Raw genomic sequence first — 14,462 nt, 5'->3', positions numbered from 1 at the left:
TTTTTAATTCAATTATGTATGAGAATCACCAATTTATAATAATGTCAATGTAGACCAATGTTAGATTATCTTACACCAGTTGTGTGTGAACAGACAAGGAAAACGAACTATCATCATGAAAACAATATCTGAATTATGTAATAATAAATATTATTGTAATTAAAATACAATTTAGATATGTATATATAATTTCACACGTGTATAACAAGAAACTAATTGGTTTTTATTATTTTTCAGTTTTTATATATACTTTTCTGTTTACGTCTGTTGTATCAATTCCAAATGAAGTGGAGGAAACACAAAACGCAATAAATCGATTCTCATTAGAGTTTTACAAAGTATGAAATTTATTTAAATATGTATATACAGCAGTAATAATATTTAAATATTTAATAATTAAATAATTATTGGATCTCTTCGTATCTAGGAGGCTACAAATAAAAATGCTAATAAAAACTTAGTAGTGTCTCCGATTTCGGCTGAAGTCCTGCTTGGACTTCTGTCCACAGGAGCTCGTGGTAAAACCCAAAAGGAATTAAATAATGCTATTCATTTGCCCAATTCGGAAATAGTAAATTTCATCTACAAATATTAAAAAAAATGACTTAGTGGTTTGTTGATATAATACATATTTACTTCTTATAATATTTCAGATAAAATCTACATTTCATTCGACAATTGAAAAACACAGCGGCATTCCAGGAGTGGTTTTAAACGTTGCAAATAAAATATATGTTAAAAAGGGTGCATCATTTAAATTAGCCTCTGTGTTCAAATCTATTGCTACAGACCACTTTAATGCTGGTGTTCAAAATATTGATTTTTCGAACAAAGAAAAAGCTTCCAGTACTATTAATGCATGGGTGACAATTATTTATATTATTTAATGAATATACATATGTATATACATATTTCTATCTTTTTTTGTATTTCTTAATACAGAATCAATAAAGTTATATTTTATTTTTCTGTTGAAAGGTTGAAAGTAAAACTAATAATAAAATAAAGGATTTTATATCTCCGGAAACACTGGATCCGGAAACTCGCGTCATGTTGGTCAATGCTATTTATTTTCAGGTATTATTAAATAAACATTACAATACTTTTGTAGGGGTCACCAGTTATAGGGCGGATTGAAGATCACGTCGGGGTCACCAATTTAGTACGCGGGACAGGTGTGTTGACCATGTCCCGGTCTAAGAAAACACCGTACATACAATGGTTATTGTATGTACGAAGAGGTTGAGCTTCGGAGAAGTGAGCTGGCTGAACTCCAGAGATTCACTCTGGTGTTGGGAGCTGGTGCGTTGCTTTATATACGTTCTGGCTTGAAGCGTGCCGTGTGCATATGGTTTGTCTTCGTTTCCAGGACACGTGTTTTAGGGACACGTTTTGACCTGTTTCCGAGGCACGTGTCTTCGGTACACGTGTGGTATATAGCTATGGGGTCAGAGCCATGACGTCGTTCGTTTAAGAATGCGGTCGTGTGCCACGTGTAAACGACTTTTCAGGACATGTGTTGCGGCTGCCTGATGACATCACTGTTGGGTTTCGTTCGTTTTACGATCGAGCGATGAACTCTTTCTTCTGGAATGGTCAAAGGGGACGTTTCCCTTGAGTTATGCATGTTTGTACAGGATCGATGATGAGATCACTGGTTTTGATTCGTAATAGCACAAATCGTGCTATATTCCTACACTTAAATATTTTAAATATTTTTATTTTGATTTTTGGAAATTTGAATATATGTATACATACATACTTACATGCCTGTGTGTTATGATAACTTAGGGCAATTGGTCAAAACCATTTGATATGCGTTCTGTTCACAAATGGAAATTCTACAAAAGCATGATTGACCAAATGGATGTTGATATGATGTTTAAAATTGACGAATTCCCTTACGCCCATCTACCAGAATGGGACGCCGATGTATGTAATTATACTATTATATAATGATTTTGATTATGATACTGATTTTGATTATCTGTTTTCTTACATTAGATTTTGTCATTACCTTATAAAAACAACGACACCTATTTAGCCATAATTTTACCTAGAAAAATTGACGGACTTGAAACCTTAGAAGAAAAACTTTACAGCGTCAATATTGCAGAAGTTTTAAATAAAATGAGGGAAACAAGAGTCTGTTAGTATTCCAAAATTCAAGATTGAATCGGCTATTAACTTGAAGGAAGTCTTACCACAAGTATTTTTATATTACAGCACTCCATTTATGTAATGCATTTACATATACATAATCTCTATTATTTTTTTATTTCAGCTCGGAATAAAATTAATTTTCAACACACAGAAAGCAGATTTATATAACTTACTGAAGAGCCACGAACATGTGTATGTTTCAGATGCAACACAAAAGGCATTCATTGAAGTAAATGAACACGGAACTGAAGCAGCTGTCGCCACAGGTATTTTGATGATTACAATGACAAGCCACAAGCAAGAATTATATAAGAGAATATTTAATATCTACCGATATTGATATTAAATTTGTTTTGCAGAAATTAGACCAATGGCAATATCAGCTATTCCTGTCTTCATGGCAAGCCATCCATTCTTCTATATGTTGATGAATAAAGATGATATAATTTTCTGCGGAAAATATATTGGACCCTAAATGGCGATTAGTGCAATTTCAATTACGTAATGAACATGGTATAATTTCAAATTGAAATTGTCGATGTAAAATACAAAAATGTACATATGTACATATCTCTGTTAGCCTATGCATAGTGCGTCTTTATTATTATTTTTTATAATACTTTTTTGACAAAAATTAAATACTTATATTAGAATATTATAAATAAGTGTGATCATTTTTTAATAAAATATATATAACACACAAATATGACTTTTCTATGAAGAAATATGTACATATGTATAATCACATTGGTGTATCATATTTTAATCACAGCTTAAAAAAACAAATTTATTGTCAAAAGTCAAAGTTAATTTGATAACAAACAACAAAGCAGTAGTTTCCAAACTTATTGCTACCAAGGGCTCCCATTTAAAAAAACTAATCTTGGTGGCTCACCCCCCCCCCCCCCCCCTCCCTCGCTCTTTATTTATATAAAATAATACAAACACTTTACCTATATGTGATAAAAATATATTAATTCAAATATTATTGACATCAGAATGAGGTATTTGTCGCAACTGTTTCGCCGTTTATAAAACTGGCAAAGCTAGCATCTCTCCCATTGTATGTTGTTTTTTTTACATTTTGCGATTCTACAAGAATCTTAAGATGATGCTAGCAATGCATTTGTTAGAACAAAAACTGTTTTCTTATATTATTTTATTTTATTATGTTATGTTATAAACTAACTTTTGGCGCCTCTTTGGACTAGTCCGCGACTCCCAGTTTGGAAATCGCTTATTTAATGTAATGTCTATTTAAACAAAAGTTTGGTAACTGTTTATCAGTTGAGGACAAACGCTTCAAGTCGCTATAACCATGAAGAAGATATTTGAATTTGAAGAATATTGAATATATTACAAAATAATTTTCAATTACAAAAATTATTTCGCCCATTGAAATTTCATATACGTTTCAATATACCGATTTGATATTGTTAACATGTTCAGTTTGATTGCAGGTTTTATTCTGTTACTGATAAATTTATCAAACGGATGAAAGATCGAATCGCCGCTTTCTGATGCCGTCAACAAATGTTCTTTCGAATTTTATTTCATTTTCAATTAATCAGATTAAAATTGTGGTGAAATAAATTACTCAACAACACATTTTTCAGCAAGTGGCATCAATTCAGGATGATCGAAGTATAATAATGTCTCCATTATCGATAGAAATAATCCTGGCTATGCTTTCTCAAGGAGCAGCAGGAGCAACTCGTAACGAAATCATTTCTAGTCTTCACATGTCTGATTTTAGTGAAATTAAATTAATTTTTTTTCTATAAAAAACACATGAAGCATACATATGTATTCTATATGGTGTTTCAATTTAAAATATTTTGTCTAAGGAAATAAAATGTATGTATTTACCATTATAATATGTGTATGCATAAAGTATTCACATGTACTTTTCAGATGAAATCTTATTTTAAAGCGATGATCAAGAAAATTAGTTCCAGTAGGACTTAAAATTGGCAAATAAATTATATGTAAGAGAAGGTGAAAAATATCAATTGGATTCACATTTCAAAATTATCGCCCAAAATGCTTTCAAGTCTGAAAACATTGATTTCAGTTCACCGGAAAAGGCAGCCTTCACAATTAATGATTGGGTATAACTTATGTATACTTTATTTATATACATGTATATTTAATTATTTTATTTATATACATGTATATATTTTTTTTGCATCATTTAATCACATTTTCAATTATTATATAATCAATAATAGTAATTTTAATTGCATTTTATTATATAATGTTTATTTTAATATATCGATTTAATATGCAATATATTTTAAATCTGAAATTAATCGAACTCTATTCATTTAGGTGGAAAAACAGACTAATAATAAAATCAAAGATCTTGTATCTTCAAATCAATTTGACGCAAATACAAATTTAATTATTGTCAATACCATTTATTATAAAGTAAGAATAAAAATGTGTACATGTGCATGTATGTAAGTTAAACTTTTTTAAATACATACTTTGCGATTTAAACAGGGACAATAGATGTCTGCGTTTGAAAAAGACAAGACTGCAAAAAAAAAATTACTTTGAACAACAAAAAATCCATAGAACTGGATATGATGTATCAAAAATAGCGAATTTTTATATTCTCGTGTACCAGAATTGGATTCAAAAGTTTGTATAATATGCAAATAATTTTATTCATTCAACTGAATTCTGCTAAACTTATAATATTATATATATATATTGAAGTTGCCATACACCAATAGTGATGTCCCAATTGTAATTATATTGCCTAACAAAAACGACGGATTACAAGATTTGGAAAATAAATTACCTAATATAGATCTCTCAAACATTTTGAAACAAATGTATATACAGGATGTTCATGTTACACTCCCTAGGTTCAAAATTGAGACTTCCATTGATTTGACTGCAATTTTAACAGAGGTAATCAATACATTATACATATACATGTCATAGTCATACGTATACATGTCAGGTGACAATATTGACAAAAGTATTGCTTATACTATTTTTGGGCTAAATCGTCACATTTGTTAATATTTTCAGTTTATTTTTATTATTTCAGTTGGGAATAAAGCAAATATTTGATAGTAGAAAGTCAGATATGGTCCATATCTTACAAAGCAGGGACAGACTTTTTGTAACGGATGCTGTTCAGAAAGCTTTCATCGAAGTCAATGAACAAGGAACTAAAGCCGGTGCAGCTTCAGGTGAACTTTGATACTAAAACTATTATAAATGATAGTTAATAACATACATTAAGTTGTAAGTACTGTTTTTAGATTTTGGAGAAAGAATAATGTCTGCGAGGGATAATTATTTTACCGCCGATCATCCGTACGTTATCATTCTCTTGAATGGCGATAATATTATTTTGTGTGGAATATATACCGGAAAATAAATTAATACAAAACCTTTTCGGTATTATGTTATAATACAAATATAATTTATTATGTATTAAATTGATATAAATATAAAAAGTCATTTTTATTTGCTATAAATAAAAAAAATTGCACATTTGCCTAGTTTACAAATTAAAAGTAATTGATAAAATGCTTATAAAAAAATGCAGTTATATTCAAATGCAAATTCAAATTCAATAACAAATACATATGTAGATACATATATGTATGTAATATAAACATGATTTTTGGACATGTGTTTTATCCTAGATATACTTATAAACTTATTTTAAAAATATTTTCATAACATTAAATACCTAATACGTATATACATATTTTACTATTATAGCATGACAATTTTATTCTAGCAATGAAAAACCATACAATAAAATTTTCAATGTATGTCGTGACAAAAAATTCATTGATATTATAAAATAATAACATCCTCAGTAAGCGAAATCTCTCGGGCATATCCAGGCTAAGGTTGAGATAAAATTAAAAAATAAATTCAATTATACTCGATTCTTCAGTTAGATATGAAGTTGTGGAATGGGAAATTCTTAAACGACTCGCTCCATATCTTTGTGAACGCCGTGCTGACCAGATCATTGATAAGCGGTCGAATCATGGCGAAACCAGGTCTCCACGATGCATTGATGATTGAATCGAGGATATTTTCTAAAATAAAATCAATGTATGAACATCAAATTAATAATGAGCAATATGCAAATTTCAAAAGTTTCAGACCAATAGAACCCAGTTCAATAAAAAACATACAAATTATATATATATCTTCTATGAAAAATTACAGTTTTGAACTAAGTTTTTTTTTGACATTTTTGATAAGATTTTAAATGCAAAAATTATTATCATATACCTAAAATATTGGCACCATTGAGTATGTTGGACACGTGAATCTGCATATTTCCAATCCTGTCGATTTCAACGTGCACATCTAGCGGCTGACCATCGAACACTTCAACTCCATTAATCATCTTTGGATTCCTGGTGATAGTTGTTGTCTGTGCATAATCATATAGAGTCATATTCCATCTACCACTCCTCTGAAGTGTGGTGCCCAGAGCGTGAGCTTCCAGGTCATAGTCACCGTTTAGGGATTTCTCTGGGAAGTATTGTGTGTACACAATGCGGTGATTCTTCCAATCAGTCCTAAAAACGGTAATGTAATAGACACTGTAAGTTATTATATTTATTTATTTTTTAAATTTACACCAAGAAGGCTTCACAGGTAGCACCAATGTGCCTTCCTGGCCAGAAACATTGTATATTTGATACAAGTATTATTTGTATTTTATAAAGTAATTACATATCAATTAACACCCACAGAGGCATCTATGTTCAAATTTGTAAATTTGCAGCATTTTTTTTAAACAATTCAGTGAAATTCAGTAAATACATATTAGTTAACATCCACAGAGATATTTATGGTCAAATTTGTAAGTTTTTGTAGCATTTTATACAATTCAACGAAATTTGAGATTTCTGAAAACTCGAGATTTGCGAGAAAATGGGTAAGGTTGCCAATTTCTTGGAACCGTTTCAATAAAAATCACATAAATTGGCAAACTGTGATAAGAAACGATCGACCTGGAGTCACAAATCCAAGGTCTGGCCAACAGAAACCAGTGGGATTTGAACCCGTGACCACTTTGTTCAAAGCATTATCTATTATGCAATAAAACCCGTACATTGGAAGAACTTTAAAAAATAAAAAAATTAATTATTGCTTATTTTTGTTGGTCACGAGAAATTTCAAACCAACACATCAAAATAAGTTTGTAAGAATTCATTGTCAGTGTTGTTACTACATACATATATATTTGTATCTGGCTTATTACAAGTGTTAATACATCATTCAAATTCAAACAAAATAGATGTGACTTGTGTTTGAATATCATAATTTATATAACAACATTTTCCCTATACATATATCTACTGTATTTATCTTGTAGCTAAACTGAACACCTGTTTCCAAAACCAAAATGGCCTTTTATGGCCTTCATACACGTTTGTATCAAAAAATAAGACAAACGGTCGTGAAACATTTTACGAAGTCAAATTAGTTCTGTGAGATTTGTGGAAATAAGAAAAACAGTTATAAAAAGTCTAAATGAATGAGTGTTTATATTAATAATAAGAGATATAAACGATAGAGGGACAAAAGAAGTGCTCGAATGGTACCCGAATGAATGTAAAAGGGTGCAAGGAAGGTTACAGGGGAGATAGATGAATGAAATTGCAAAAAAATGTATGGGATGAGATACGTAGATGGGAGTTGCCCAAAACAGAAACGAATGGAAGCGTGTTGGAGAATTCTTTCATTCAAAAGTGGATGGAAAATGGCTGTAAATAATGATGATGTTAATAATATGTGGAAAAATTTAATACTAACTTATACTTGGTAATTTTGGATTTTGTCCATCCGTGCTCCAACACATTGGTAAGTCTCAAATAATAATTTGCAGCTTCACCTCCTCTTTTCTGTTCAACGAGTGAAGCGAAGTGTGGATCGAAAGATGACACTCCAAGCTCGGGAATACCTAAGTATAAAACAAATTTTTAATCGTAAGTAGCAAAAAACTGATATTGAATAAGCATTTATTTTAGTTGAATGGACAAAAACAATGCGGAAAATCAACAACAATCTTGACAGTCGTGTCGCACTTAATGGTTATAAAAATCAAAATAAACATTAAGAGAACCCGCACGTAAAAATGAGCCGTATATTATTTTATTCAAGGTGACGAAGTAAATGCACTTCAATAATAGGCAATAATAAATTGAATAAAAGGCATTCAAGGCAGCTTTAAACCACTCCACGTCTTTGTGTAATGATGTTTTGAATTTTCATCGTCGGTTCGAGCTTTTCAACATGAACCACTCACTAAGTCAAACAAACCAAATTAGAATGCACTTTACCATTGACATTTACACTATACTATTTTTATATACATATGTACTAGTGTTGTACCCGATGTAATATCATCGCATGGGTTATGGCATATTAAGCTATTAATTAAAAAAAAAATTAAAAGAAATGTGTCGGTCATGTCTTTTAAATATATTTAATTTAATATTTATATTTGATTGCTTAGTATGAAAAAAAAAATGGTAAAATCTACCTCCCTACATATAAACAATATAAAACACTAATAGAAAAATTAATTAAATAAATTTTCAATAGATGGCGCTAAATGATCAGAGACTAATTTGCCTAGAGGAAACATTGGTAGCAAACAGTACATATAGAAGTTTTTTGTTGATCGGTTATTATGTTCGTATTATATTCGTACGTTTTTTGGCAGTCTTTTTATATAAGTCGAATCGAAACGACTATAATAGTACGGCGAGCATTATTTCACACAGACACAAGAGAATAGCGCTATTATATATATGATGTATATATTTTAACATGGCTATTTTTGCGCTAAAACATATTAAATATCCCAAGAAACAAGCAACTAGCTGTGTTGCCTGACTGAAACCACAACGGGTCTACCTCACGGGCCGGAATGTGAAATTACCGAAAACGCAAATATCGGAAGGCAAAGATCGAAAATCGAAAGATCTTAAGTCGAAAGATCAAAAAAAAGGGTGAACGGTATTCTGCGGGCGCACATTAATACGGGAGGAAAAGCCTGTTCCTCTTGTTCCTGTTGTATCCTGCTCGCGCAAATTAAGTGAGTATGTACCGTTTACCATGCACCCTTTTTTTTTGATCTTTCGACTTAAGATCTTTCGATCTTCGATCTTTGCCTTCCGATATTTGCGTTTTCTGTCATTTAACATTCTGTCAAGTCACGGAGACCGCTGGGTATATATGTACCTATTTATTATACGTGTATATACAAAAAATTTGAAACTTTGTAAATTATTTTCATGATGTACGTTCGATCAGTTTTAGGCAAATTATTTGCATTATTTAAATTTAATAAAAAAATTTAATGCCAAATTTCGTGATGCACACATTCACATATGTATGCATATTTATTTATTTTTTACATATATGTATACCAGGAAGGCCTTACAGGTAAACCCCAATGTGCCTTCCTGGCCAATTACAAACAATGTAGCATTTTTATTACGTCGTTGAACCACGACACACTGAAAACTCGCAAATTAACAAGACATCTATGAATTGTACATACATTTTATTGTACATTAATCATACTCAAATAGTGGTGACATAGTAGGTAGGAAGGCTTTTTAGCCAATTTTAATCGGGAACCATTTCAACAATGAAATCAGAAAAATTGACAAACTCTGATGGGAAACGATCGACCTGGAGCCACAAATATCCAAGTCTGACCAGCAGAAATACAGATATACTCAGAATTTTCTTTTTCAATCGAGGTCAGCTCATGGGATCGAACCTCTCGGTGATAGGCAGAAGCTTAACGACCGAGCTATGCTGCTGGCTAATATGGACATTTTGGATTTCCATCGTAGTGGATAAGTGCGTCGTATCAAGGAAAAGTTAAATAAAAACTTTGCCTCCAACCGATCGATTTATCTCGACCAAAATTTCGAAACTTACTAACGAACAATAAAAATACGTATTGCACACATTCGAAGCAATTACGTACATATGTACATATATAGTACAAAATTTTACCCCAATTTTCAATGGCATTACCCAAGTAATCGTCGTTACGGAATGTATGTGCATAATATGATACACCTACTACATACTACATACATAAATTTATCAATTGAGTGAAAGTAAAATTATCCAAGGCACTCAAATTGTTGCAGATCGCGCGTCTCTTACCAAACACAGATTACATAAAATCACTGCACTCGTGCAGACATCACATTTAGATATAAAAAAAACACCGCCATCTAAATACATGCATATCTATGACATATTATGCATCGATCTACTCCAAAGCTGAGGTCATATACTTATGCAAAACACTTGATATACGATCGGCGATTTAGAAACGTCAATAGTAAAAAAAATTGGTTGAACTTCGCGAACATTCAATATACCTGTTTGTATCGAAGTCAAGGCGAATGGCTAACTTTGCGTGCTTATTCGTTGCCAAATTCGGGTACTTGTCAGATTTTTCATTGTGTCCTACGATAGTAGGTATTCCGTACTCGTCCAATAAGAATGAGTGTTGTATAAATGTGTAATGCTCTGTAAGTACCTGATTTGAAATACGGCCTTATTTTGTTCAACGCTTTCTTCATGCAGTTGTCGTAGTTTTTATCTTTCATGTGGCACGACGCTAGTATGCTTCCTGAAATTCACAAAAACAATATTGATGATAAAAAACATATAATATATGATAAAACACAATTGTGTGAAAGAATTTTCATTAAAATTTATTTATGAAAACTTTCGATTGTTGTGTGAAGCGTTTGTTGGCCAACATGTCTACCGTGCGGAGTATACTTGAATTGATTGACATTTTGCAATATTTTTTGTCAAGCATGTAAGCAATATGCGTACATACATTTTACGTCCATAAAAAGCTGTAATACTATATGATAGTAATAATTTGGATATGTCTACATATAAGGGTATATATACATATGTATTGCAATGCCGGTAAATCGAAAAAATTTCGCCATCGGTAAATACCGGTATGTTTTAAAATTTACCGGTAATTACCGGAAACTATTTTATCGCGAATTAAGTACATATACACGCATTTAATTGCAAAATATTACATAAAAAAATCAATGCTAATGATTTTGAATTAGGTTGTCTGGAGTTTGTTTATTTTCTGTATTAAATGTGGCAATTTAAAGTGATAAATTCACTGGCAATACACACCAACAAAATCGAGATCGAAACTTTCAAATTATGATTGGTTAAAAAAAATAATATTACGAATTTACTTTTATTCATTTATATCACAATATTCAAGTGATGTTTATTTTTAATAATTTACGATTCAATTTAGGATAACGTTTTTAGGAAAAATTACCACACGCAGTTCACAATTCACTGAAAAACACACTTTTTTTCATTTAACGATAAATACCGGTATACCGGTAGTAGGAGAAATAATTTACCCTTTATCGGTTCATGAAATTTGATGGTAAATTGAAATTGTATGATTATATATAAGTTCGAGCCGATTTTCAAATCATCAAATGTATGTATGTGTTCAAATCATCAAATGTAACATTAGTGTTCTTTCCATGACTTTTTAATAAGCCAGACCAGCTTATTTTACTGTTTATTATTTTACAAAAGAAATATGTTTAAATTAACATGCTTATAAGGACATCTTATTAAGGTTCGGCTAATGTTAGAACATTTTTCTAGTAAGAGTTCTGTATTGTATTTTTATTAGATGTATTTGAATCGAAAAAAAAATTTAACGACAGCCAGTTAGAAAAGAATTACACACACAACCGAACTGAGAAAACGTCCTGATCCGGAACTGAAAAAGGAATCCGGATCCAGAACTGTAAAATATAGAAGAGGCTTGTAAAAATTAATCGGGATCCGGAACTAAACCGGGAATCCGCATCTGGAACTGAAAAATGAATCCGGATACGGAACTGATCAAAGAATCTGGACCAGGAACTGAAAAATGAATCGAAATCGAAAACGGATTGGATTCTACCACCCAAACCTTACATACACACATCCATACATTAAACCTTTTAAGACTTTACAAATTACAAAGTCTCGTACGAAATTATTTATTAGATAAGTTTAATATCTGTATATACATACATATATGCAAAAATATTTATAAAGCAGAAGTAATTTTGAATGGTTAAATCGATCCGAGTCTAATTTTATGTACCTTTTTAGATTCTTAATATAAATACAACTAAATGAACATATTAGTTAGTTCATACACGAACTATTGGTTTTAGTTAAAGTGCTAATAGTCAATAGCTATCTCCACATATACTCATCGGGTGTCACATGAAATTTTTGGGTGTCAAAACTTTTGATCTTTCAAAACCTTTGAGTATTTAAAAGGGAAGTCCTATAGAATCCACATTACAGCGTTGCTATAATTCCTGTTTTTGCTAATATTACAAATATTGCTATCCAGGCTAAGCATATGTACGTATGTACCTATACATATTTACATACGTACAAACGATTGAGAATACTTAATCTTATGCCTAATAGTTTGTGCACGTACAAACTAGTTAATTTGTCAATTTGCTCTTTTGTGTTCACTATAACTGGTCAGATTGATTCGTGTGTGAACAAACTAGCATGTTCATGAACGAACGAAATGTATACATATACTACTGGCCCAATGATATTTGGAAACTATAACTTACATGGTATTTCAACTAATACGGATATTTTATGCTTTTCCGGGATAAAATATATCATACCTTATTAAATTATTAAATATAGGTATGATCTGTTATTTCTACTTAGCAACTAGCAGATATATGTACTCGGCGTTGCCCATTTCAAATTTATTCGACAATGCATACTGTGCAATTCATAGGTTTTAGCAACGACCAATATGTATATACTTATATACCAACATAAATACATACGGATGTATATACTCTGGTGAGTTTGAATATGTATGTAGTTTCTAGTATTTTCATTTTTAATACCTGTATGTACATACATATGTATGCATGTATTTCAGAATACAGAAACAATGTAGTGATGTGGTCCTTTAGAAATTAATAAAAATGTACTAACGTAATAATTCAATTTCAATTACATAAGATCACGTTTAAAAGCTTTTATAAGTTTCATAATAACATTAAAATAATAAAAAAAAAACTCTGCACGAAATAGTAACATAAATTATGGACGATTTATTATCCGTCTGATCAATTCGAATGTTAATAATTTGCAAATTGCCTTAAAAATATATGCAAAATCATACCGATACATTAAGTTTCTAGCTTATGCACCATCTTTCAACAAATTATTAAAATATACAAAATCATCACCAAAATACTACATAAATTTATTAAAATTGGTAGATTTAAAATATTTACATTTTTTTGACATTTGTCGAGCATATCGAATCGATTTAAATTTATAACCACTTTTATATTAATTATTCTAATCGTATGTATTTGAATGTGACTTTTTTTTGGATTACACATATTTGCATAAAACTGTAATATCTATCGAAATAGCATTGATTGATTGACCAACTATACAAACGAACAAGACAATACGCCATGACCTTTCCAGCAAAACTTTCACATTTACTTTGTTGAAGTTGTGGAATATCATACAATTGCTGCTTTGCGCTATGAACGTGACATAGGCCACATATATTTATATAAAAACACTTTCGATAAAGTAGATACTTAAATAAAACTCACTTATGTCATCAATTTGTCCGAAAGATAAGGACAACGTACACAGGAAGACGAATATCCTGATCATGGCCTTACTGAAGAATTCCATTTCGGGTCTTCAGGACGTTCGTATCACATCACACTATCAATGAAACTGGAGAAGAGGTTGTCTATTCTGTACTCTTAATTTCAAAAATCCAACCTTGAATGATTCCGTGTATGTATTTTTTACATGCACCATCCAGTAATTTCAAAGAAAAAAATATGGCGCGAAATTTAATGACTGATATCGACTTTTGTATGAAACTATAGATGATGAATTTTCAAATTAATATAAGAATTTGTTCTTTAACGACTTTTAAATTATTGTACAATTTTACTCACTCACTATAAATTTAATTTTTATATATTTATAATTTATATAGTTAAATAATGTTATCAAAGCTGAACAACTGTCACCGAAGTAGTAAATGCAACTGACCAACGAATGTTCACAACTATGGGTAAAACGTACAGTATGGGTGTTACAGTGTGGTTCAAAATAATTAATTTCGGCAAAAATACTATATTGTATGTATATATGTAAATACATAGTCAGTGAGTTGATTT

The 14,462-nt window shown here is 30.8% G+C and overlaps 2 protein-coding genes across 2 annotated transcripts; one reads left to right on the top strand and one right to left on the bottom strand.

The window, feature by feature from the left end:
• Positions 1–51: 51 nt before the first annotated feature.
• On the top strand, positions 52–2,865 carry LOC143913671 (antitrypsin-like). Its single transcript, XM_077433629.1, has 9 exons — positions 52–137; positions 238–338; positions 428–571; positions 654–863; positions 979–1,077; positions 1,792–1,932; positions 2,005–2,209; positions 2,285–2,429; positions 2,523–2,865. The coding sequence occupies exons 1-7, from the start codon at positions 116–118 to the stop codon at positions 2,152–2,154; spliced, it is 867 nt and encodes a 288-aa protein (XP_077289755.1). The 5' UTR covers positions 52–115; the 3' UTR covers positions 2,155–2,209; positions 2,285–2,429; positions 2,523–2,865.
• Positions 2,866–5,975: 3,110 nt separating this feature from the next.
• Jhbp16 (Juvenile hormone binding protein 16) lies at positions 5,976–13,962 on the bottom strand. Its single transcript, XM_077431859.1, has 5 exons — positions 13,878–13,962; positions 10,739–10,831; positions 7,978–8,125; positions 6,442–6,734; positions 5,976–6,242 (listed from the first exon to the last, which is right to left on the bottom strand). The coding sequence occupies exons 1-5, from the start codon at positions 13,960–13,962 to the stop codon at positions 6,091–6,093; spliced, it is 771 nt and encodes a 256-aa protein (XP_077287985.1). The 3' UTR covers positions 5,976–6,090.
• Positions 13,963–14,462: the final 500 nt, after the last annotated feature.

The sequence above is a fragment of the Arctopsyche grandis genome, chromosome 6, assembly GCF_051622035.1.
Source record: "Arctopsyche grandis isolate Sample6627 chromosome 6, ASM5162203v2, whole genome shotgun sequence".
Taxonomy (NCBI): Eukaryota; Metazoa; Arthropoda; class Insecta; order Trichoptera; family Hydropsychidae; genus Arctopsyche; species Arctopsyche grandis.
This window is presented reverse-complemented; position numbering and strand designations above follow the sequence as displayed.

Coding starts and splice junctions, on each gene's coding strand:
- LOC143913671 (XM_077433629.1), top strand. CDS start 116: ATGAAAACAATATCTGAATTAT. Junction 339..427: donor TCTCATTAGAGTTTTACAAA/GTATGAAATTTA, acceptor CTTCGTATCTAG/GAGGCTACAAATAAAAATGC. Junction 572..653: donor ATTTGCCCAATTCGGAAATA/GTAAATTTCATC, acceptor ATAATATTTCAG/ATAAAATCTACATTTCATTC.
- Jhbp16 (XM_077431859.1), bottom strand. CDS start 13,962: ATGGAATTCTTCAGTAAGGCCATGATCAGGATATTCGTCTTCCTGTGT. Junction 10,832..13,877: donor CGGACAAATTGATGACATAA/GTGAGTTTTATT, acceptor TGTGAATTTCAG/GAAGCATACTAGCGTCGTGC. Junction 6,243..6,441: donor CAATGGTGCCAATATTTTAG/GTATATGATAAT, acceptor ATTTTATTTTAG/AAAATATCCTCGATTCAATC.